Genomic DNA, 22713 nt, shown 5'->3' with positions numbered 1-22713 from the left:
GTGCACTTTGAATTAGAATGCATTCAATGTGCTTTAGTTCCAAGTGCCCTGCCACCATTTACTCTGTTCAAGGACGTGCTGAGCCACTGATACATGTAACGTGTGGGTGCTTTTAATTAGCATGACTTGCTAATTAAAAACGCCCGGCACTGCATTGCAAGCATGTGTAAAAATTCCTATAAATTCCTGCCTAAGAGAAGGGTTTAGCAAAAGCAGTTTAAAATGTATTTTTACAGGTGTTACTTTCATTTCTTGGGAAGACAAGGAGTTTGGGTGCATGTGTTAGGCCCTGTTAGTGTATTGTAAAGGTAAACCCAACAAGACTTAGCTGTCACAAGAAATTATAAAGACCCTTCTTAAGAGGATTTAGGCCCCCTCACCAGGGGGGACCAGCGGAAATATGGTGAGGCTCTGTTCCCCCGGGCACCACCAGGGGTTTCTAGTAATAACGGCCACAAATTGTTAGAGAAAAGGTTCAGGCTGGACATCAGGAGGCACTACTTAATGGTTAGGGCTGCCAGGCTCTGGAATGGACTCCCAAGGAAGCTGGTACTCTCTTCTACCTTGGGGGTCTGGATAGATATTTGGCTGGGGTGTTATGACCCCAGCACACATTCCTGCCCACGGCAGGGGGTCAGAGCTAATGGTCTGTTTAGGTCCCTTCCAACCCTAAGCACTATGAAACTATGAAAAAATAAAAATCAGTAAATATTGCACACAGCGATATTTGGTGAGCGGCTAGAGTGTGGAGCCAGCAGAGTGTGGCAGCTGTGACGGAACTGGTGGTGTGCAGCAACCACAGTGGAGCTCACGGTGCTTGGTGACTACGGTGTAGCTGGCAGTATATGGCATAGCACTGTCTGCAGGGCCCCCCAAAATGTGGGGCCTGGGGTGGCTGCCCCAATTGCACTCCCCCCCTCCCCCCTGGGACAGCCCTGATTGCACAGATTTGATGGAAATAAAGACTCATTTTAAAAACATTCTCACCATGGTTTGCATGCTATTCTGTGGGTCTGGACTATCATTTGAGAGGGAAAGGGTGTGTGGTGAATCCCTCAGGTCCAGAACCTAGGAATATATTGTAAAATTAAGATAAAAAAAAAAAAAAAAAGCCTACATGACCAGCAGCAGCTGACATCTTAGGGTTCTCAAGCAGATCCCCTTCTTGTAAAACAGAAAAACAGAACAATATACCTTTGTGTCTTTTTACCTGACAGTGAGAGGTACATTTTCTGAAATGTAAATTTACCTGATAGTGAGAGGTACATTTTCTTTCGCAAGTGTGTACGTGTGTGTGTGTGTACTGTTAATATTCATCTTAGGGTTTCCTTTACCCTTGTTTATTTTCTGTCAAAATTAGGCTACCTTATCTAGTTTATATTGCTTTCATAAAAGATTTACTAATACTTAATGACTAATAAATGCATTGTTCTAAGAAGCTAGCTTTATTTTCTAGAAGGGTCTGCAGGCAGGTATACGTATTCATACAGACTGAATGCACAAATAAGTAGGTGTGATACTGCTATGTGTAAAGCTGTAGTACTTGGTCTAGTAGTTGCACTTAAGAATATTTGAGTTTACCTGTAATTTCGTGTAACAGAATGACAAGAGAATTTACTTAGTGGTCCTACTTATAAAAATAGTCAGTGGGCTAAAGCAAAGGAGAGGGAGTGAGGGAGGGAGAACACTGACTACATCACATCCTGCTCAGGGGAAAGCTGCCCAGGAGCCCTGTGGAGAAAGTGCCAAGAAGCTCCTGTTTGCCCTATGTACTTTCCCAGCAGGGACTGCTAAAGTCACTTCATGGCTGTTTGAAATTATTTAATGTTAGACCTGCTACTCAAGGCTGAATACCCAGCTCAGGACTGCTGTAGAGCAGGGCTTCCCTCACCATGTCACCTCTTAATGAGCAGGCATCCTTCTCCCCACCAAGCCTACAGCAAGAAGATGGTTTGTTAGTACTAAAGCAAGTACTAAATAACTGTGCAGTAATGAGCGTTACTGCTCAGTCCCAGTGGCGCACAGGTTGTTTCCAACCCTACTGTACGATAGCAACAAGCTAGTGCGCAGTAGTTCGCTGCTACTGTGTAGTAGTGTCGACATCATGGTTCTTGCCTGCCAATGCTACGTCGCCATAGCAAGGAGCTACGTCATTGTAGCTCATTGCTGTGGTGACATAGCATCTTGTGTAGACATGCCCAGTGTCTGCAGAATGCCTTGTAAATGTAAAGTTGAACATATATACTTAGTACTAGTATGAGCTGCCATATTGTTAAGTCCCTGAAGTGGCAGGTATACCATTTTTACGCAGGTACTGGGTGCATAACTTTTATACTTAAATAAGCATGCAGGTTCTTTATTTTTCTAGGTAAGCAGGGGTGGATTAAAGCATGGGTCCAGGGGGCCCAGGCCCAGAGGCCCCTGCCAATCAGGGGCCCCTTGAGGGGTACGGGCCAGGGTAGGGGCCTGCCATGCTCCCCAGCCTGCAAAGGAAAGTCCTGCTAAGCACTGAAGCTCGATTGCGTGCTAAATGTGAGAGAGCCAGAAGGAGGAACTTTTATGACCACTCCATAGGGGTGGCTGGGGTGAGGTGGCAGCAAGAATCCCCGCTGCTCCTGCTGTTCTCCGCCCAGCTTGTCTTTCTCTCTCCTGTTCCTGTGCCTGGAAGGAGCCCGATCCTACCCTCCCTCCCAAGTGTCAGGTCACAGGGCAGGAAGGTGGCTCAGGATGGGCTTCTGGTGTGCACAGAGTTGCCGTAGTAACGCTGGAGCCAAATCCATCTGCTCAGCGAAATCGTACAGAGCTTCCCCGTAGCTGGCTCAGACAGGGAACTGGAAAATGCACTGGGACCTGCCTGGTGGCCACATGCTGCAGTGGACACAAACAGTATATGTGTGTGTGTGTTGGGAGGGTATGACCCCAAACCACATCAGATCCCACCATGGGTCAGCATATGGTGCTCTAGTCCTGTTGGCTACAAATGTCCAACTCAGGATCCTTAAAGTTCTAGTTTATTAGGCAGATTGAAACACTGTAATCATAAACCTTGGGGCTGGTCCCCACACACGCACACATGCACACACATACACACACACAGTAGCAGGGTACAGAGTCAGGTATACCTATCCTACAAGCGCTGGAGTCTGTCGTTGAGGCTTCTTTCAGCGTGGTGTTATCTTCCAGAAGGGGGTCGCTGGCTGGTCCTTCTGGCTGGACAGGTCTGGTCGAGGTGGAGATCAAGAGGGCGCCACTGAGGGTCACTTTTCACTGCATTTTATCTGTCCTTGGCAGACTTTGGTGACTCCCCAGTTTTCAGGTTTGCCCAATCCAGGGGTCATTGACCCTCGTGGGACTTCCCCCCCCCAGCCCTTGATCAGTGATGTTTAGAGATTTCCAGGTTGTTACACTGTCTTCTATTGAGTTCTTCCCCTGGCTGATCTGCAGCTTCCCAGGTGTTAATTGCTACCTGCTACTACAGTGTTACACATTCAATCACTGATTCACTCACTCTTTCATGGGCCCGCCTGATACAGGGAAGGGCAGTTTGATTCTTGCCTTTGTTAACATTGTTACAATGTATAACTTACTTATGAAACTAAACACATTTAGTTGAAAGTTGAAAGGTGAGGAGTATAAAATATAAGCTACAAAAGTAATGCTATGGCACACAAATAGATAAAAATACCAAAATACAAGGGGAGATACAAAATGCACACATACAAATTTCAAAACACAATTCCTTATCTTAAAGTGAAAGAAAGAGGAAGGAAGAAAAGGTAGAAGAGGAAAAACATATCCAAAGAGGGGAGAGCAAATGCAGGCAAGAGGAAAAGGTTGCTTTCTGCTACAGTCCCGCTGCCAAGGACTGCTTTGGGATGTAGACAAGGAGAATCCCGCTGTCCCCTGGATGGTTCTTTCAGTTCTCGACCCCAAATAAGGCTGCTGATAGAGGTCTCCCAAGTAATGGTAGTTCCTGTGGGGAAGTGTGAGCTCTTCCAGGGGATGATTAAATATAGATCTGTCTGTCTGTCTATATGTTTATCTGTCTGTCTAGAGATACAGTGTATAGAGGGAGAAAGATTATGCATGTGTATTTATATCTATCTATCTATAGATATAGATATATCTATAGATAGATAGATATATAAAGATATAGATATACATATAGATATAAAGAGAGAGAAATATATATCTACATATAGGGAGAGAGATTTATGTGTATGTATGTATATATCAATATATATATTTTCGTTACATAGTTATGTGATGGGAGCATTAAAACACAGGTGTAATGGGTATATAAAAAGAGATTTACAGTATATGAAGTTTAGCACATGTTTAATGTTTCAGGAATGATTAAAAAAGAGATGTATTGTATAGGCCTATTACATTATTGTAATTGCAAGAAGCACTAACAGAATTCTTAGACTCATACTCGAGGCTATTGGTATGGCCTGTATTTTTCTTGTAGTAGTTTACCATAGTGTAGGTACAATGTAAGGTGTGTATTTATAAAAATAGTCAAACAGGAGTCTACATGACCCCTAAACTAAGACATCATTTATTTAGTTTTGTGTATGGCAAAACTGAATAGTTAATTTTGACATTGCATGTTGTGCTTTATTAATGCACCATGTAAACATTTAATGGGTCTATTTATTAATGCTTTTTGATACGTTCGTGTTTATAATGGGGTGTAGGTGCCTTCAATTTTCTGTTTGACCAAGGCCCCAACCAATCTGAATCCAGCTCTGTAGATGAGTCTCATAGATGTGCAGGGACTCAGACAATCCTATGTATCAATGAAGCCTTCAAAATGACCCTTATGATTCATGATGAGTTTCACAATGCCCCTCTACAATTCAAGGATGAAAACTCAACCTGTATAAATAAGAGACATGACAGTCAGACCTCTGGGTAGTTGTGCCCACCCTGCACACACTTGCTGGCAGACTTATGCCAAAACACTCAAGCACGTGGTCTATAGTGGATAACCCTAACAGATCCAGCAGTGGCGTGATAGCACAGGGGCTCAGAACAAACCGTCTTCTTGCTGTAGTCCTGGTTCTGGTCAGTCCCGCATCCAGAACTATCACAAGGGGTACGGACAGAAGTGAAGCTGCCTGCTGTAACTGAGAATGCTTTGCAGGAAATGATCTGAGCTATAACAATCCCCCAGACCAAACAGAAGTTCATAGCAGGGTCCAGGCAGGAGGAGAATCAAGCTGCTGGCTGCCCCTAGCAGTGCTCCTCCTTCCTGTCAGTCCCCTGTTTTCAGAACAGGAGGAGGGAAAGGCAGCAGAGGGAGCGCATTGTAGGTTCCCCAGCTAGCACTGGAGGGTGAGGTGCGTGAACTGGTCTTTCCCCCCACCAGGGTGTGGTCCAATACACCTGCCACACCCCCCAGCGGGGGCTGAAAAACCCCAGACCAAACCCCCTCCATCCCTTTGCCCCATCCCTTTCTGAAAACAGCTTGAGGCTGGCAGGCATTGCAGACACAAGTTACAAAAGAGACACTGTTTTAAAATGTCTTCATCTAACCCCCTCGTGCAATAAGGGGGGCAGATTTCCACCCAGTTGCTTATTTTTTAAGTGGTCTGCAGCCATGCACTTGAGTTTGGTCACAGCTACAGACCAATTTCTGTGGCCAAATTGGGCAAAAATTGTCACTCCTGTCTGTGTCCAAGGTTACTAAGGTGCTTCACTGCACCACAGGGGCTAATAACTCAACCTTGGTGCTGCAACAAACTCTTTGTTCCCTGGCAGCGGGAGTGCAGAGAGGATTGCGGCGTACATGGGACGGACAGCAAAAGGTCCCGTGGGAAGGCAGCACTGGTCCTAGCGCTTTGCAAGATGACCGCTCCGCCTTGAGGGCGTGGGAGATGTGAAGCCAGCCAGTAGCACGGCTCTCCTCCTCCGCTCGCACACCGCAGGGGCCGAAGCAGCAGCGGCGCCAGCGCCGGCGGCGGAGCGATGGGCTCTCAGGTGAGTGCTCCGTGAGGAGGGAGGCAGGGCGGGAGGGGGTCCAGGGCAGGCCGCGGGGCTGGGGCGGGCGGTGCCCGGGAGCAGCGGGGCCGTGTCGGGGGGCGGGAAGGGGCCTCGCCTGTGCCCTCGCCCAGCCGCCCTGCTCGGGCCTGGAGCATCCCTGGCGCCCCCGGCGCTGCGCCCTGCTCTCTCCCAACCTAATAAGGCGGCCCAACCTAGCAAGGTCCTCCTCATCCCCGGCCAAAATGGCCCCGTAGAGCCAGCAAGAGATGCACGAATCCAGGACTCCCGGTTCCAAATGCATACCTGGCAGGGGAAACTCCATGCATCTGGGTCCAGGAAGGTCTTCTGGAGCAATTTGGTACCGGCTGAGGTGTTGGGGCTTAAAGCCCATGTTGTGGAAATGGGAGGCTCCTCCCCAGCTGGCGGCCCCATGGCTGAGGGCAGGCAAAACTTTGGGGGCATCCAAACCCTGAGCCTCAGGCCAGCACGTAGGACACCAGCCAAAAGATGCTGGAAATATCTGAAGCCTCAGGTGGGCACGGAGGATGTTCGCTGATTGTTGGGCCACATACAGTTCTGGACTGACTCATGGATTTGGACCTGATTTGGCTTGGATCACAAAAACATTTTTTTAAAAAACAAAAAACTTTTATTAGGCCAACTGAGACACAGAGAGAAAAAATATCTTTTTTTCTTCATCTGCAGCCATAGGCAGATGAGAGTCTTTGGGTAGATGGGGCTGTTTTATTAGATCAACTAAATCGCTGCAAAAATTGTCCTTTGCAAGCATTCAGGCACAAACACGTTTCTTCAGACAACTGCAAACCAGTGCCAGTCCCAGGATAATTGGTGTCCTGGGTGAACTGTGTACCTCGGCTCCCCCCACCCATCACTGTACCTCAGCGCCCAAAAGGAGTCGTGATTCTAGTGATCTTTCCTCTGAGATCTTTTCAGAGGTCTTTCCTTCCCCTATCCATCCAAAGGTCTTAGACCAAGCTGGAGCCGTAAATCAGCCAGGGCTGTTATCTAGCATGATGCTCCATTTGTTTTGTTCTGCATATCATTTTGGTGCCCCCTGCAAACTCTGCCTCTGCCTGAAGAAGCATGTTTGTGCCCACAAGCTTACAAAAAAGATTTTTTCCCAACTATTTAGCTGGCCTAATAAAAGATATCATGTTTACCCAAAGACCCTTGTCTGCCTGTGCCCTTAGATCAATACAACTACAGCCAACACCCATGTCCACCAACTGCTCTCCACCCTGTCCCCTCGGCGTTGGCACCCCCTCCCTTCCCGGGGTTTCCACCAGAGCTTGTTGATGGGTCTTGAGGTAAAGACATATTCTGCCCCTGCAGCCACAGAGAAAAGCCCATTTCCATCCTCTCTGGGATCTCAGGTATTTAAAGCTCTCTGGGATTTCAGCAATTTGAAGACTATTATCAAATTATCCCTCAGACTACTCTTCTCTGGACTAAACAACTACAGCTCCTCATACACCCTGTCTCCTGGGACCCCAATCATTTTTGCTGCCCTTCAAATTGCCACATTTTATTATAGTGCTGGCAGTGCATTACTGGAACCAGCTACCAGGGAAAGGGCAGATTCTCCCTGTCCCAGTGCTTTGATTCCTTCTGTCTTGATGCCATTCTGGAAGACTTACGTTAGCTAAATGCAAGTTTCTGGCATCAATACAGGGATACCTAGGTGCAATGTAATGGTCTGTGATATAAGTGGGGCTGGAGCTTTATGATCACAATATCTTCTACCCTGTAGTACCACAAAACTATAATTTTTGACTCCAAGAAACCACAGCTAATGCATAAGGCCATTGTCAAAACCCAGAAAGCATCCCAAGAATAGTACATTAAGTGCTAGGTCTAAGAAGGAACTTCAGATGGTGTTTTCTGGTGCCCAGAATGGAATCTAGACCTATTATATATGGGTCCCCGGGCTCTCTATGTACAGGGAGAGAGATGGGCACTTAAGAGCCAGCATGCACAGCAGGAAGCTCAGCCTAGGAAATGTGAGAGTCAAGAGTCTGTCATAAATCCCCTCCCTCTTTGACACTGATTTACTATCTTCCACTGAAGTCTGTTCCAGGATGGGATGCATACTCTCCATCCCTCCTGCTTAAGGTGTTTCATTTTTCAGAAAAAATAATATTATGACTCATCATGTTGAGAGCAGGGTGGGATAAGCAACTGCACCTTAGTCTATTGGTTAGGTCACTCTTCTTGCAAGTGAGGAGACGTGGGTTCCAGTCCCTGCCTCAAAGAAGACTTCAGTATTTTATCTAATCACTATTTAATGTTGGAGGAAGGGGAGATACTGCATAAACACATGTCACAATTGTATACGTTATGCATGGATCTTTGCTTATAAAAGGTGAGCTGCATGGATGAAGCAGAAAGTGGAAATGACTCCTCCTGCCTTTGCTTATTTAGTTATTTATAAAAAGGAGTTCTGTTTGGGAAGTGGAGTTTACTGGTTTTATTTGTAACCTGAGAATGTTAGGTCTGGCTTTTACTGCAGAGCTTGGTAAAGGTCTCCATCGTCCAAGTAGGAAGGATGTCTAGAATAATGAGCTGTAATGTATTTTCAGTTCTTCAATAAAATCCAAATTTAAAAAACAAAATACAAAAGCAGAAATTCATAATTGTGGCTGTTTCTCAGATAGCATCGTCTCCTAATCTGTAAAGCCAAAATGGCATTGGGAATAAATACTCGATTCTTTTTCTGAAAAAAAAAGAAACCAACCAACCATCTGGCCTGATTTTTTGCATTAGAAAGTGCTAAAGCTTTTTACTTTCCATTATTATTCTAGTTTAAAATAAACTGCTTGGGGGAGGAGGGGGCAGACTTGATCTGCTCAGGTCCCTTCCGACCCTACCAACTATGAAAAGTCATCTTTAAAATGAAAGATTCCACCTGTGTAGAGGTGGATTGTATGAGGATATATAGGCTATCAGTAGAAATCCAGTGGTGCTATAGTGGATACACAGAGCCAGTGGAGTGGCAAGTACCAATGCCAGGATTTCAGCACCATCCCCTAATCACCTACAGCAGTGACAACTTCCTGGCAGGGGGATGTAAAAGGCACCCCTTCCCTATTTGTCTCCCTTGGTAGAATCAGTAGTGCAGGACAAGACCTGAATGTCTGTGAGTTTCTTCTCTCAAACCAAATCCTGTGACCATCTCTACATTTGGGGGAAGTCTTGCTGTAAACTGTGAAGCAATTGTCGTATTTCTAACAGTTACATGTAGGCCAGCTGCCATACAGTTGCTCTGCTGTTTGGAATGTAACAGCTGCTGTGCACTCCTAATCAGCAGCTCCCTTTTTGAAATAGCCACAGATGTATGCATGTCCAGACCCAAGAGACATTGCTGTAGGCTTCTCTCCCCTTTGTTCCTCCGTTTCTTTTTCCGGGGACAAAAGCTAATCAGAACTGTGATCCCTGTAGCCCGTTTAGTAGCACTGTTAACATTATTGCCACAAAAAAAAAAAGGGGGGGGGAGCCTAAAATTACAACCAAAAAAAAAAAGGGGGGGGGGGCCTAAAATTACAAAAAAAAACCCCCAACATATACCGTTACCAGACTACTGCCCTGTTCTGTAGATCACATTTTTAAGGCACCTATCTCTATTTTATAGAAATCATGGAATCATAGGACTGAAAGGGACCTCAAGGGTCATCTAGTCTAATCATCCACACAGATGCAATATGTGCTAATTTTTTTACTAGCCCAGATAAATGCCTATTCAGCCTCTTGAAAACTTACAGTGAAGGAAAACCTCCACAAACCTCCACACCTTCCCTAGGCAGCTTGTTCCATTGTTCTACTGTTCTTGAAAATAAGGAAGTCCCTACCCCCCAATATTTAAATTGGATTTGGGTGCCATTTATGCCTGTCAGCTAAGGTCCTGCTCTCTGTATCCATAAAGAACAGTTGTCCTTCCTCTTCTTTTCAAATATTTGAAATCTTCTGTCATGTCTCCCCCTTAAATCTCTTTTTCACCAGACTAAACACACCTAGTTCTCTCATCCTTTCTTCATACAGCTTGTATTCTGATCCCCTTATCATTCTTGTTGTTTGCCTCTTGGTTTCTCCATATCCTTCTTAGTTGCAAAGCCTGCTATACTTTAACTGGGGCTTAACTAGCACTGAATAGCAGTATCACCTCCCATGTCTTACCTACTATTCTGCTGTTAATGCAGCCCAAAATTGGAATTGCCTTTTTGATGAATGCTTGTATTTCTGGAACAAGGATCTTTGGGTAAATGTGATATATTTTATTAGACTAACCAAATAGTTGGAAAATTGTTTTTTGCAAGCTTTTCGGATACAAACACCCTTCTTCGGGCATAGGGAAAGTCTGCTGTTGTTTTGTTTTGTGTTCTCCTGGATGCATTAGAAGCCAATATGCAAAATGCAGGTCTGTGAAAATGCAAATGCATAGCAGTGAGGATTAGAGGCCATAGGAGACAATGTATGAGACAGGTGGAGTGGGGGAGGAATGTTGACCTGGTGATAGAATGTAGCTGGGATTAAAAATGTAGAGAGGTTACCTGGGGTTATCAGATGGCAGGCAGGTTATAATGTGCCATGAATATAGTGTCCATATTTAGTCCATGATTTTTTGTATCCAGTAGATTGATGAAGTGAAGTTCTTAGGCTCGTCTATGAACGGTGTTTTGTAAATTCCCTTTGAGAATTAGAACAGAGATTGGAGAGAGAGCGATTGTCTTGTGAGAAGTGTGCACCTGCAGATAATTGGGTATTTTTATCTTTGATAGATTTTTGGCGTTCGTTCATTCTAGTATGCAGTTGTTGTTTGGTTTCTCTTACATATTTTCCATGAGGGCATTTAGTGCACTGGATGTGATATTATATTTCTGGAGGTGCAGGTATAAGATCCAGGAATGGTGATGTTTCTGACGTGGGGTATAGTTATTGTGGGGGTGGTTTAGATATGTTAGCAGGTGTTACGTTTCTTGTCCCTGCATGGTCTGGATCCATTTGGTGTGCTTTGGGCTGTAAGAAGTTTGCTTCTGGTTATAAGGTTGAGTGAAAGCCCTTTTGAGGTTTGCAAGATGATGATCATGAGTGTTCTCCTCAGTGCAAATTTGGTGGTATTGGAGGGCTTGGCAGTATATTACAGCTTTCTTGGCATGTTTAGTGGTCATTGTATTTCTGGATCATTGCGAGTCTATGATCCACCAAATCCAAAATCCGCCTCAGAAATGATACTTCCTAGCTTATCTTCCACTGTATTCATGCACTTGGTTTACTTGCCTAGGTGTAGCACTTTCCATTTGTCTTCGCTGAATTTCATTCTGTCGTCTAGTGCCAGGTTCTCCAGTCTATCATGGTTTCTTTCAGTTCTAATTCCATCAACTCCTGTGTTTGCAATCCCTTCCAGTTTTGTGTGATTCCTAGACTTGATCAGGAAGCTAGAGAAATGTAGACTAAAAGGCATCCACCTAACAGTAGTTCTATTTAGTCTATATTTCTCTAGATTATTTATGAGAATGCCATGTGAGACTATCAAAAGTCTTACCAGAGTCCAAGTATAATCATGTCAACCACATTCACCAAATCAGTTATCCTGTCACAGAAGGAAATTAAGTTGGTTTGGATTTGTCCTCACAAATTGTGATCACACTTTTCATTACCAGGTTTTTACAAGGTGTCTGTTTTATAATTTGCTCTAGTAACTTCCCAGATATTAAAGTTGGGTTGATTGGTCTATCATTCCCCGAGTTCTCCTTTTCTGCCTCTGGAAATCCCACCTCCAGTTCCCTGGGATCTCTCTATTATGTATGACTTTGCATGCATCATTGTCAGGGCTCCGAGATTTCTTCAGCCAGTTTCTTTAGTATTCTGGGAAGAATTTCACTACTCTGAAACAACTTAATTCAAGTGTGTTAAGAACTCTCTGATGTGTTGTTTACATATTATCCTGTTCAGCCCTTCCGCTTCTTTGTCCATATTAATTTTGTTAACTACTAAGTTGCACTAAGTTTGTAATATGAAGACTGAAGCAAATTGTTATTGAGCAACTCTATATTCTTTGTATCACCTGTCGCAGAATGGGGTCCCTAAGGATGTCAGTGTTACCCCTAAGGCCCCTCAACCAAGCCAATTCAGCCTGATGGGCCTCTATTCTCGCCTGCCACATCTTGTTGTAATTATAAAAATAGGGAGGCTGCCTTCAAGTCCACTTGGACACGGTTCTGATAGACTCTCTGAACCCCATGGGTTCCCAGACCCCTTGTGGGTCCCGTTTCACAATGGATGTCTCAGGACACCCCAGCCTTATGAGCTATATGCATGGTACCAGAACGCCTCTTTACCACGCCCCAAGCCTCGCAGATGGTATTGACACAACGTCCCTCCAAAGCCTTGGTTTCACTCGGCTCTCTGGTCATTACAGGGCTCTCGGCGGCCCTGTCTCAGTCTCTGTGCCCTCACTAGCGCCAGGGCCTGTCCCCACCCCGAACACCGTGCCCTCACTGGCACCAGGGCCTGTGCACCCCAAATACCACGCCCTCACTGGTGCTGGGTTCCCCACACTGTAGTGGGCCCCAGTGAAGCCGCCTCCTTCCCCAATACCCTCACCCAAATCACTGGTGTTCTAAACAAAAGTAAAAAAAATGCAAGCCCCTAGGCTATACCATAACTCAAACTGCAAAAGGTGTGCTCTACCCCTTAACATTACCGGGAGCAGAACTTACAGTCAGGCCTTTTCCCTTTGCTTCCTCAGGAGGGCTCCTTCCCCCTTGGCTGCTGGCAGAGAACTGCCTTCCCGAGTTCCAGCCTGGGATTTATATGGGCCCAGGGCCCTGCCCCTTCTGGTCAGCTGACCAGGTGCAGGTGCAGACTAATTTGCTCTCTAGCCTGTTGCCCAGGTAATGTGCACCTTGGCTTCTGCCTGTTTCTTTGGGCTCTTCCCAGGCAGTTTCTGCTCTTCTAGGAGCAGGGCACCTTAGTGCCCTGCGACATAACCCATTAATTGATTTGTGATGTGTATTCTTCAGTGTATCAGTCAGAAAGTGAGCAGCCCAGTTTCAGTCTCTAAATAACTTCATACAGAGTTATAAAGTATAGCCCCAAACACAGTGCATTGTGATAGTCTAATCTTGGCAAAATAAATATATAATCAAAAGCAAGCAGTGGAAGTGGACCAATGAAAATGTTTTGAAGAAAAATGGCATTACCATGCCTTATAGAAGTTGGACTTCAAGTGTCGTATTTCTGGGTCTGTGGGCCATTTTCTAAAGCCATTTTCTTTAACAGGTAGGTTTTTTTTCTAGACTACCTCTTCTATGATGTACCAATCTGTGAGGATGCATCCTTTCCCGTCATGAAGAAAGGAGTCAGACAACCCAGACCACAGTAGAAAACAGAAGAGTAAGACCCCAAAGTCACAAATTAATGGGGCATTGCAGTGGCATTTTCAATTGAAATAATAAGGTTTTCATTTGAAATATATTAGTACTCAATATTTTGCCAAAATAAAGTGTGTATGTGTGTGTGTGGGCTGGGGAGGAGGGTGGCAGAAAGGAGAGGGGGGGGGAATTAGTCATTTTCAAGCTATCTCTACAAGTAACTAGTAGTTATTGCTAATAAATATCGTATCTTTGATTCAGCATATTCTGATCTCTGCCACCTGCTCCAGTTATTTCCCTGACCCTACCATCATTACCTTAGTCTTGTTCTGAGATTTGAGAAGATAAAGAACAGGGTGCTCACAATGTTTTGGATTTTTTTATCTAGGAATCTCTTGTGACATCAAGGAATGTTGTGAATCCTGTCTAGAAAGTCATCTAGTACTACATCAGTGTACTTGCTTAGTCCCCCAAAACTTCTTCTGGGGAGTAGTATTTGACTGAATTGGGGTAGAAAAAAAGACTTTTGAACCAAGACCTTTTGGATGTTGCTTCATTCTGAAAGTACTGGATTCTACCACCCAGAACTCTGACGCTATAGTTATCTGCTCTTCTGTGAGTCAACCAGTTGTCACAAGGCTGATAAAGTTATTTTTTGGGTTGGGATCCCATGGGTAGTTTTATCAGACCAAGGCATGACTTTCATGTGCCAGTTGATAGTAAGTATGCACCCTTCAAAGGGTCCACTCGGTCAAACTTTGGTCAATCTAACCCTGCTGGATGGGCTAGAAGAGAAGTTCAACTGGGCACTAAAAAGGATGTTATAGAAATTCACAATTGGGGAGCCCCAGAATTGGGACAGATTAATATTTCGCCTGTTGTTTGCAATCCCAGAAGTTGCACAATTATCAGCAGATCTTTCTCTATTTGAGCTGTTGTTTGTAACACTGCCCCAAGGAATACTAAACCTCATGTAAGCATGTTGACAAATGCATTGTGCAAAAGCCTAGAATGTGATCAAGTATGTTCTCAAGTGTCCGAAGACTATATTTAATTGGGGTTTTCACCTGGGAAGATCTCCAAGCCACACAGCAATCCCAGGAGCAAAACTATACAAAAATGCTCATTTCAGGTTTGTCTACCCAGAGATAGAGTCTTATTGCTGTTCCTCTCTATTGAAAATTAACTTTTGGCCAAACAACAGGGTCCCTTGGAGGTCATGTGGTGCAGGTAGGAGGTAAGTTATGAGGTGTACTTGGCAGGGGAATGACAGACATTAGAGCCCTTTTCATGTCAACTTCCTGAAGCCCTGGAGCACTCTGGAAATGTAGAATACCCACCCTTTCCCCCAGACCCAGGGTAAAGTTCTCAGGATTGTGCCACAGACAGTGGGGTAACCTTCGGGGGAATCAGGGCACACGGTCCAGAGGGGGTACTTCTGAAGCATCTGAGAGAAATAGTGAAGATGGGTGCATTGATCCAGGACCTTCTGAGATTCCTTCTGAGTTTAGGGAGATGGGACCACTTGTTGGTGGGTTTGTGCACAGTCTCATCCCTTGGTTTAATCTTTTTTGTTTGAGAATAAAACCAGGAAGAGATATAGCAGAACAGGGCCAGAGTGTGGCTGATAACTTGTCTCTGACTGGAAAACCAGAGCCTGGATTACACATGAATTTGGAGAGCATCCTCTGTGGTAGGCATTGAAAAAACCCAGACAAACAAAAACAAGAACAAAAAACCTAAACATGTATTAAATAGTAGCTGCCTTTTGTTTCCCTCCCCCCCTGTTCAGCCATACAGACTGAATATGTGGTTTGGCTTTGGATCTCAAGGAGAGATATTGTATTAATCAGGTGTATTGAAAAACAGCTGCTTCTGAAGCTACTTCTCACATTTCCTGGCTGGCCTTTGAGATTTTTCCTACATCTCTCCAGAGAAAACTTTGTATTCTTCACTATCTCTACAAGAATACTGCCCATCCTCCAGTTTCCTTTTGTTTTTTATAAATGTTCTGCTCTTATTGTTCTCACTGCAGCTGTGCTTCCTTGTTTGCTCCTGAAACACAGGCAATTACCTTGGGGTCAAACTTTAAGAAGCAAGGCTCTTTTTTGTTTAACTTTACCAAATGTTCCCCACCCTGCATTAATTTAGTGTTCCCAAGATGTTTGTTTTCAACTGGAAAGACATATATTTCAGTGACAGTAAATGCAGGAGTAGGCATATGCCCCAAACAGAAATACCGCTGGTCTTTTGGAGATTGTTGAGGAGATCAATCTAATATCTGCATGTCTGACTGCAGATGTGGCAAATATCTAAGGGAGGAAGAAGCTGGTCCTGGTAATGTCAGGTCCCAGATCTTTCCCTTTGTCTCTCTTGTCTATCTGCCTCCACAGCTGGCTCTAGTATGTGTTTGCTGGTAGTTACTGATACCCCTGTATCACTCATAACACTTACCACTACCTCGGATATATTTGTAAGAATAAGAAAGCACTTAACTCGGCTGTACATAAAGGTGGCACTTCTTCCTAAACCCAGAACCGCAAAACTGGTAGTTATTTTAATGTTCTGAAGCATTTGGTAAATAATATATATGCAGTTATTGCATCTCAGTGGTAAAATATGCCTAAAATGTCCCAAAACTGCAAAATCCTTCTGATTGCTTGTAACCCCGGTTTCTAAGGCAGCAAATGCCAATGGTCTGAATCCACTTAAATAATAGGCCTAATTTCACAGGCACATATGTTTATGTTTTTCATAAGGAAATGATAATTTATTTATATACTGCATGTGCAAAGCTTTTGTATATAAAATGGAGATCCTGTTTGAATTTTTTTTCTCTAAAGGTGGAACTTTGTGTATCAAAAGTACCCACTGATTTATCCTTTTTTCAGCTTCAGTCAGGTCTGTGTGGGTTAACAGAGCCTTTATTTTCTGTTGACTGCTGTCTGTAAATGCATGTTCCATTTCCACTCAAAAGCACTGTGGATCCATAGGCTGAGCATTAATTACCAGAAACAATAGTGTTATTAAGACCTAATTCTATGTACCTTCTTGTATCTTCAGATAAATGCGCAATTTGATTCTCATAAGACTTTACAAGCTTTGGTGTGGTATGCTGCTGTTACATTACTCTGCAGGGCACATGGTAAGACAACTGTAATTTGTTCTTGTATATATACAGGTTTTGAGCTAGTCTCCAATTTCTGAGGCTTTACCTAGCAAAGTAAAGTGAGAAGTATACCGCTGAGTCTCCTGTGAATCAGTCTGTTTCTCTTTCTGCATGGCAACTTTTCATGGAGCTGAACTCTTTCTCTTCCCTCTCCCTTGCCGATCACGAAAATGGCCTAATGCATCTGTCTCTTGGATCTTTTTCCATTCTCTTATTAAACAGCAAAAGTCAAATCACTTTCTATGCAAGATATACAGAATTTAATAAAGCTGGAGGAGGTGTACACAGATAATGGCAAGGAAACGTTGCCTGTTTCATAGTCTTATTAAAGGTGGAAGGGAATGTCCTCAGCTGGTGTAAACTAAGATACTGTAGCTCAGTTGAAGTCAGTAGAATGGGACCATTGTATGGCTTCTGGTAAATCTAGAAAGTCAGAAAGTGATCAAAGATTATTTTTGTGTATTTCATGAATTGCTTTATATCATTACAGTGGATATAGAGACAAAAAAGAACCAAAAGGCAGAGGTGGGCAGCAATGCAACCTTAAGATGTGTCCTGAGGAAGCCACATGACATTGTACAAGTTACGTGGCAGAAGAAAACAAGCCCATTCCCTGAAAATGTGGCTACTTACCAGAAAAATTCTTCAAAGGTTCAAAACCCGTACCGGGGGCGATTAGATATTACAGGCACGTCACTGGATGATACAGCCATCACCTTTTGGGGAGTTAGAATCCAGGACAATGGATGCTATAAGTGCCTCTTTAACACCTTTCCAGCTGGATCCTTTGGAAAGGAAACCTGCTTGACTGTTTATGGTAAGGTTCTTTCTGGGGACATAACTGTATGAGTAATGGGGAGAGAATCTATTTTCTATCTGCAGCTTTTCCTCAGAGCATTACGAACTCCAGGCAGAGAAGCCTCTTAACAGCGGTGCCCTCTCAGCATCAGCTGGATGCAATACCCTGTCATTGCTCAGTAGCATAATGTGGGGTGTGTAAGTGGGCACAGGCCCAGGGCACCACTTAAGGGAAGGCGTGCCAGAACAGTGAGGGAGGGAAGGAAGCATGGCCTTGCCAGGGCTGCTGCTTGCCTCACTCTGCTTGCACTTTCTCATTCCAGGAGCAGACAGCATAGGTGATGTATGCAACGGAGTTCAGGTCTATTTTTTCCATGCTGCACCCTGGTCAAAATTTCTGCTTTGGCTTCTTGCAGAGCCAAATTATTGCACACAGGAAATGAGCATCCTCATTTTGATGCCATGTGTGTAGCAGTTCCTCTGGGGGACAGACTTGGCCAGGCACAACTAGGACTTGAACAGTAAGACTGCTCTTCCTGCAATTTCATTTCAGTGCCAGGTATAACTGCTGCAGTGTGTGTGGCCCCATTGCCACAGCACTCCTGGCAGTAGATCAGAGCAGGGACCATAAACAGGTTTACCTGCTTAGTAGAAACTCTCAAACCTTATAGTTTGATAAATTCAAGTCTTCCAAGGCTGGTCACTTCAGTAGATGGGAATAGGGACTCAGTTGTGGTGAGAGTTTGGGATAGAAGGATATGTTTCTGTCTCTTCATTGTGGGCCTGCATGTCTTGATATTGGTTTCATTGTCATTGCATCTGATCAACAGCTTCCTCTGCTGACAGGTTGTTTGTTTGTGTTTTAGAGCCACTCAGGATATCTGTCAGCTACAGCCTCTCTGAAGGTCACCTGATGGCCAACTGTTCTGCTAGTGCCTGGCCTCGTCCTACTATCACTTGGCTTGGGCTAGAAAATCAGAATAAGAAGACAGAAGAGAAAGTCAGTGACCTGAATGGAACAGTGCTTGTTACTAGTCACCTCTATATCAACAACTCTGAAAGCCTAGTTGGGCATAACCTCACCTGCAGAGCAAGTTCCATGGATGAAGACAAAACCTCATCTGTGAAAGTGGAAGGTCAGTGTGTGATACGTGCAATCAGATATTAGCTTCCTCTTCGCTGCAGCCTTTTCCACTAACATATTTTCAGTCCTCAGCTTTGGGTGGGTTAACATGCATCTGAAAAAGGAAGAATAGTGTCTGTGCACATGTTCATATGCATGCTATGCCTGGAGCACAAGAGTGAGTGAGGATCCTGCTTTGGATTCAGTAGCCGTGTCTACACAAGATGCTTTACTGTCCAGTAGACTAATCTACTGCACAGCAAAGTGTTACCGTCTACACGTGTAGACTCTTACTGTGCAGTAAATTAGTCTACTATGCAGTAAATTTACTGCACAGTAAGGCCAAATAGAATGTGTAGATGCACCCAGCACATCTTAAGGCACGGCAGTGTCCCACCCTCCTCTCAGGAAGAGAGAACTATGAGGCCACATGTATTTTATAGCAAGCTGAACCAGTGTACCAGAGAGAGGTAACTAGTAGTACCTGGTTTAAATTGCGGGTCTAGCTCGGTAATATCATGGCCTGATTGTCATTTTTGTGCCCAGATCGTTTAATTGCAACAGCAGAGGCCTTACTCCCAAGGCCTCTGATCACTGCTGAAAAGCCCATGCCCCTCCTCAGCCCTCCACCTCACTGGAAGAGGTAGGAATGGCAGTAGTAGCTGTCTGCCTCGTGTTTCTGAGAGGCAGGGAGGAAACTCCCTTTTCAAAATGCCTCTCTTCTCTGCCAGGCTTCCAGCCAATCACTAGAGAGTCCCTCACTGAACTCAGTGTCAGCCAGTCAGTAGTGATCATGATGAGCTCATAGCTTTGAAAGCTGCTGGCTGTGTTAGGCAGAAAGCACTGGTGCTGGATAGGGGAGGATCTGTTTGCTCCTCTGGGTGGGAAAAATGGAGCGCAGGGAGTAGGGGGCACCTGGGGGCTGCCTTGGCAGACAGCCCAGGCACTGGGTAGGGGAGAGGCTTTTTGCTCCTCTGTGCATGTGTCCTCTCCCTCCCCCGTTCCAAACAAACCCCAGCACCCCAGTTTTCCTGCCAGAGGAGCAAACAGCCCCTCCACTACCTGGTGCTAGGGCAGCCCCCAGGTACCCCCAGTCCTCTGTGCCCCAGTTTTCCCATCTGGAGGATCAAACAGCCCTCCCCTCCCCCTCCCCAAGCTCTCTCCTTCCCCTGTCCCTTTTGCAACTCCATCCCACCTCCTCTGGGCTGCTAGGCTTTTACTCCTGACGGGGGAATACTTTCCTTGATGGGGAACTCCTCAGCAAGTCACATAATTGTAGCATTTTTTTGCAAATTATATTTTTTGTGCAAATCACTTAACCTCAGGGGGGACTCCAATCCACCCACCTCACCCTCCAGTGCTGGCTAGGCAATCCCCAGAACAAGTTCCCTCCACTCCCTTCCCCACCTCCTATTCCAAAGATAGTGCAAGGTGCAGCTGCATCAGCTCAGCCCTGCTCTCTGGCTGTGCTGACAGACATTAATGAAGGCTCTCCATTTTGGATCACCTTCATCCTGAACCCTTATATAATGAGGTCTTAGAATGCTGCCCAATCAGGCATTTTTTAAGTTCTCTGAAGCCATGCACTTCTGTCAGTGCCTAGCTGTAGAGCGCATTCAGTGGCCAATCACGCAACAAGCTGTCACATCTGTCAGCACCACTGTCACGTCTGTCAGCATTCATCTCGTGTTTTTAAGTTCTTTTTGTCTATCCCAATAGTTTTGTTTGGGTTTTGTTTTCTACAGGGAGATGGTCACATTCAGTTCCTGTAGCAGTTTCAGTAGTGTGTGTTGTCATACTTCTGGTCATGACTGTGATTCTGCTAGTGGTGTGCTGGAAGAGACACAAGACAAAGCAAAGTGGTGAGTGATTAGGCTAAGTGAAAATCAATAGAATGGCTTTGTGACTCTCATTTTATTAATTACTTTAAAAACAGGGGCTGGCAGGGAGCATGGGGCCAGGAGTCAACTGTCTCCTGGTGGGGGCTGGGAGATTGCTCCCTGCCTCTGGGACTTGCCTGCTCAGGGTGGACTGTGGTGGCAGATCCCAGGTGGGGACTGTGAAAGAACAGGGGATACTTACCTGACGCCTCCTCCCGGCTCCAAGCTCAAGGTCTCCAAGATTAAGGTCTCCATGTTACAGCGGGAGTTGCTGGCGCGCACCCGACCCACTTTAATGTGCCGCCAGGTAACACGGATTGGGGAATCACACCAGCCAGAGCAATATCTGGGACTGGGCAGAGGGCCGGGAGGAGAAGAGGAAAATCGGAAGTCAGTGGGTGGAGTAACACATGACTGTGTCCCGCCCAAAACTAAAAAAACTCCAGGAAAATAAAGAAGAAGCCGATAGGCTCAAGGGCACAGGAGCGGGAACCATCATCCACAGAGAGGGAGAGCGTAGAAAGAAGAATACAGGTACTCTCTCCCTCAGTTTAACTTTGTTGGGTTAATTGAACATTGGCACTTGCTAATGAAGGCAGAGAAGCCGGCAACGCAGATCAGAGAGAACGGGTGCCATGGGGTTTGCTTCGGACCCAACCCAGTCCCCTCTTGGTTTTGTTTTACTTTCTCTCCCACGGAGAAATGGTAAGAGGTGCTCCTCCAGCATCTTATTGGCTCTGAGAGGGACGAGAACCCACCAGGAAGAGGGAGTAAGATGCGGATGCTCCCATTCAAGGTATCTCTTGCCCTAATTGCCTGCCTCTCAAACAATCAAGCCAGGCGTGGCAGCAATATAAGTAAAGAAGAGACCCAATCAGCCCCAGGGGAGAAGGTTGAGCTGCTTGAGGGAAAATAGACCAAGTAAAGGCTCTGGCTAGACCCGGACAAACTCGGAAAGAGACCCTGTTGGCCCAATAAAATCTCTTTTCATTTCTTCAGTTAACTTGATGCCTTTTCTTTTCACTGGGACAGAGGTCATACAGCACATCAGCAGCCGGTAGTGACCGAGTGGTGGCACCAGCCTCTCCCTCTTTCCCCCTTTCCTTACATCTTCAAGAACCAGCAAAACCAGAAAATTTGTGGCAGGCAGGAACAAGGAAGAGAGACAGAGTGGGGGAGCCACCCCAAGGCAGCTATGCACAGGGAAACAACCTGCAAACAGCTGTCGGGTGTGAAGACAGTAACAACCCGACAGGGATAATGTCTCCCTGCCCTGGTAGCAGGGAGCTCCCAGCCCTGGCTCCCCAGTTGGAGGCAGGGGGCTTGGAAAGAGCTCCAGGGGAGGGGCAGGTCCTAGCCCCCTGCCATGACCCTCTAGTGAGGCAGCTTGCAGTGAACCCCTGGCTTGGCAGGGATTCCCTGCCCAGCCAGAGGGTTGCTGCTATGGCCCTATGTTCAGACTGGGGCAGGGGGCTAGGACCTGCCCCTCCCATGCAGCTCTTTCCAAGCTCATGCCTTGATAGCCCAATCATGGTACAGGTCTGGGACCTGCCCCAGACTGGGATAGTTTATGGATAGTCCCAGGCTGTGTGAGGAAATCTCCATATGCACCCCATTTGACAGAAGGTAAGAAAGAAAGGTAAAAGGGTAAATAAGTAGGAAAAGAAAACCAATCCATGAGATTAGGGGTGACACTAACTACCCAAGTTCAGGGTTTAGACGAGGGGTGGGCAAAATACAGACATTCTATCCAGCCTGCAGGGTCCCTAAAAAATTTAGAAAATTAATATTTATCTGTCCTTGGTTCCTGTCAAAAATGACAAGAGCCAGGGGCAGTAGGACCCAGGGGAAGCCCCAGTGGGCTCCTGCAACAGCAGGGCCCACCTAGTCCCGCCCCCTCAGCTGGAAGCCCCAGTAGGGGCTTCTGGCCTGGGACCATGTGGCTGCACTGGTGCCGGAAACTCAGGTAAAGGGGAGCGGGGGAAGGGCAGGGGAGGAGCTGGTGCTGAGCACGGGAAAAAGCAGCCCCTCCCCTGTCCCATGGCCAGCACTCCCTGCTGCAGCCACTCACAGTCCGTACAGGGCTGTCCTAAGCAGGCATAGGCAGCCTCAGCCAGGCTGCGAGCAGCTGCAGCGCAGGGCACTGGCCACGGGATGGGCGAGGGGCCGCTTTTCCCCACACTCAGCACCAGGTTGTAACCCACACCTGTTGCCAGTCTGGGCCCTGCACCGGCTCAGGGCTCGCCTGTTGAGGCTGCACCACAGCGGCAGCAGGTGCTCAGCACAGAGGAAAGTGGCGCCCCCGCTTGCCATGCTGGGCAGTGTTTGCTGCTGCTGCCCACCCAGAGCTTGCGTGCTGAGCAGCAT

The 22713-nt window shown here is 45.9% G+C and overlaps 1 protein-coding gene and 1 long non-coding RNA gene across 8 annotated transcripts in view; one reads left to right on the top strand and one right to left on the bottom strand.

Annotated features, from left to right (window-relative positions):
- Positions 1-4337: 4337 nt before the first annotated feature.
- Positions 4338-12776, bottom strand: LOC112551721. Its single transcript, XR_003096034.1, has 3 exons — positions 12723-12776; positions 6292-6597; positions 4338-4881 (listed from the first exon to the last, which is right to left on the bottom strand). It is a non-coding gene; the product is annotated as an uncharacterized LOC112551721 (long non-coding RNA).
- Positions 5767-22713, top strand: part of LOC102384544 (OX-2 membrane glycoprotein-like) — a 106224-nt gene continuing 89277 nt past the window's right edge. For 3 of the 7 annotated variants that reach the window (XR_003096033.1, XM_025214265.1, XM_025214264.1), the window contains exons 1-5: positions 5769-5985; positions 16440-16521; positions 17036-17362; positions 18210-18479; positions 20212-20328. Coding sequence is in view for 6 of the 7 variants with exons in the window: in XM_025214265.1 (XP_025070050.1) it covers positions 5974-5985; positions 16440-16521; positions 17036-17362; positions 18210-18479; positions 20212-20328 (808 nt within the window). In the remaining variant the exon portion in view is untranslated. Of the gene's footprint in view, positions 5986-16439; positions 16522-17035; positions 17363-18209; positions 18480-20211; positions 20329-22713 lie in introns of all 7 variants that reach the window. The other 4 variants (XM_025214268.1, XM_025214266.1, XM_025214263.1 and 1 more) reach the window with 3 other exon arrangements.

Source organism: Alligator sinensis, unplaced genomic scaffold (genome assembly GCF_000455745.1).
Source record: "Alligator sinensis unplaced genomic scaffold, ASM45574v1 scaffold359_1, whole genome shotgun sequence".
In the NCBI taxonomy this organism is placed as follows: Eukaryota; Metazoa; Chordata; order Crocodylia; family Alligatoridae; genus Alligator; species Alligator sinensis.
This window is presented reverse-complemented; position numbering and strand designations above follow the sequence as displayed.